This window comes from Octopus bimaculoides, chromosome 20, assembly GCF_001194135.2.
Source record: "Octopus bimaculoides isolate UCB-OBI-ISO-001 chromosome 20, ASM119413v2, whole genome shotgun sequence".
Taxonomy (NCBI): domain Eukaryota; kingdom Metazoa; phylum Mollusca; class Cephalopoda; order Octopoda; family Octopodidae; genus Octopus; species Octopus bimaculoides.
Genome location: NC_069000.1, coordinates 41,608,530 through 41,611,098, shown reverse-complemented (window position 1 = coordinate 41,611,098; position 2,569 = coordinate 41,608,530). Strand labels below are relative to the sequence as shown.

Sequence of the window (2,569 nt, the reverse complement as noted above, 5' to 3'; positions counted from 1 at the left end):
TTAGTCACAATTTATGTTCCTAACACTAGCTTAATGATAACTAAGTTATTTTACTAAATTCTTTGTTATATTTAAAATCAATTGAAAGAAACACAGAGCATCTCAACAGAAAGATGGTAACAAAAGGGTTAAAATATATATAATAGAGAAACAATTAAAAATAAAGTCAGACATTTTTTTGAACTCACCTTGTATATGTTCATTGCTATTCTTGTTAGATTCATTAGTCTGGGTTAGCCTTGACTGAGGAGGTACAATGATATTGAAACACCAGGTGTCACAAGATCTCCTTATATTAATAAATCAAATGTATTATGAACACACATTCATCTGAAAGGAAAAGTTGTTAGATTCATTAGTCCAGAGTAGCTTTGACTGAGGAGATACAGCAATGTTGAAACACCAAGTGTCCCAAAGTTCCCTCACTCTAAGGAATCAAGTGCATTAGGAACACATGCTTACCTGAAAGGAGTTGTTCTCCAATGGTGAGAAAGAACAGCCCATGACTTAATCACTTCCAAATGTGCCAGAAGATTTTCTGAATGAATGTGTATGTCATCATACCTTTATTTTATTTCTGTTTTTCATTACAGATTCGAGATCTTATGCGGTCCCTGAAGAAGCAAGTGCTGCTCTCGAAACAGAGATCTAACCTGCAAAACCAGGTGATGCTCTTTGGTAGTAAATGGACGTCTCATGTCAGAACATTTGCCATGAATGCACTGGAGGATGTTGTTATTGTCATTACGGACATGATAGAAGCATCCATCTATGGCCGAGTTAAACAGGTGAGTTAGATGCAGTTTACTTTCATTTTATTTCTTCTTTACAGTCTCTAATTCGTGTAGAATTGGAGACTGTAATCTCAAATAGTGATTACCATGTAGTGTAGTGTGGTCTGTGTGAATGAGTGTGCTGGCGTAGCGAAGCATGGCTGTGGGTTAAAAAGTTTACTGTGTGACTCCTAAGTTTCAGGTTCAGTCCTTCTATGTGACACCTTGAGCAAGTGTCTTCTACTTTGCTCTTCATCCTTTCAGGGTCGATAAATTAAGTACTACTTGTATTCTGGGGTCAATCTAATCGACTGCCCCCCCCCCCCAAAAAAAAACTTCGGGCCTTGTGCCTAGAGTAGAAAAGATTATTCCAGCTTTATAATTGAAAACTTATTCTACTGGATTCTTCATTTGTTTTAAAATTAATTGAAAGAAAAGTAGTGTATTGCAACAGAAATATGGTAACAAAATGAAGGGTTAACATTTGGTACAGGCATGTCTGTGTGGTTAGAAGTTTGCTTCCCAGCCACACTGTTCTAGGTTCAGTCCCATTGCAAGGCACTTTGGTACTTAGATACACTTTGGCAAGTTAGATGTGAGGCACTTTGGCAGTTAGATGTGAACTCAATAATGAAACCGTTGACCTTGATAATAAAGCATATGACCTTGATAGTGAAGCATATGACCTTGATAACAAAGCATACGACTTTGATAATAAAGCATATGTCCTTGATAAAACATGACCTTGATAATAAACATGTGACCTTGGGAAGCAGTTATGTTTCACATATCCAGATATAAGTTTCTATTTTCTCGACATGTTGTTTTTCTCTCCTTCCTTCTCTCCTACTCTCTCTCTCTCTTTCTCTCTTGTTCTCCCTCTCTCACTCTTTTTTCCTTTTTTTTTTTCTCTCAGATTCCAATGATTACAACAGAAGATGGCCGTGAGAGGAAACTAATCGAACTTCTTCCTGACCTGACCATCCAAGGCGAGAAAGTAATCATCTTCACCGATGGGGATCAGAGTTGTCACAAGGTTTTACTTGTAAGTACATCTCCTCCTCTTCTGCCTCTTCTCCTATGCTCCTTCCTCATCAACACAAACCGTTACTACAGAAGTTGTAGTGTCGGTGATACAGTACACTTTTGTGAGGTCTGGGGAGCTGGAGACCATTATGTCTTCTGTTTGGCCTGGAAGAATGTCATTGTCATCACCAGCATCGTTGTTGTCATGCTCGTCATCACCACCACAATCACTACCCACCATCACTATCACCATCATCGTTATCATCACAACAACCACCATGACCATCAGCATCACCACCACCACCACCACCAACATCATCACTACCACCACCACCACCACCACCAACATCATCACTACCACCATCATCATCACCACCACCACCATTAATTTTCCTAGGCTGAGATCAGGAGTTGAGTGAGACTTCTTAGTGTCACATTCAGTTTAGCGCTGGATGCCTTTCCTGTCACCAACTCTTGTTTCTCAGTGTGGTATTTATTCTCCATGGCTTTCACACGACAGACTGTACAATTTGCTGGACATTACTTTTCATGGCAGAGTTGACAATGTCAAAACAAGGAATGCACACACACACACACACACACACATCAGTATACATGATGGGCTACTGTATATTGTAGAGTTTCCTATTTCTTTATTGCCCACAAGGGGCTACACACAGAGGGGACAAACAAGGACAGACAAACAGATTAAGGCGATTATATTGACCCCAGTGCGTAACTGGTACTTATTTAATCGACCCCGAAAGGAT

General features: G+C 39.5%; 1 protein-coding gene across 2 annotated transcripts in view; it reads left to right on the top strand.

Annotated features, from left to right (window-relative positions):
* The window catches only part of LOC106875569 (putative ATP-dependent RNA helicase TDRD12), a 36,826-nt gene that overhangs the window by 5,656 nt on the left and 28,601 nt on the right, over positions 1–2,569 (top strand). For both annotated transcript variants that reach the window (XM_014923774.2, XM_052975116.1), the window contains exons 6-7: positions 594–788; positions 1,690–1,818. In XM_014923774.2, the coding sequence (XP_014779260.2) occupies positions 594–788; positions 1,690–1,818 (324 nt within the window). The remainder of the gene's footprint in view (positions 1–593; positions 789–1,689; positions 1,819–2,569) is intronic.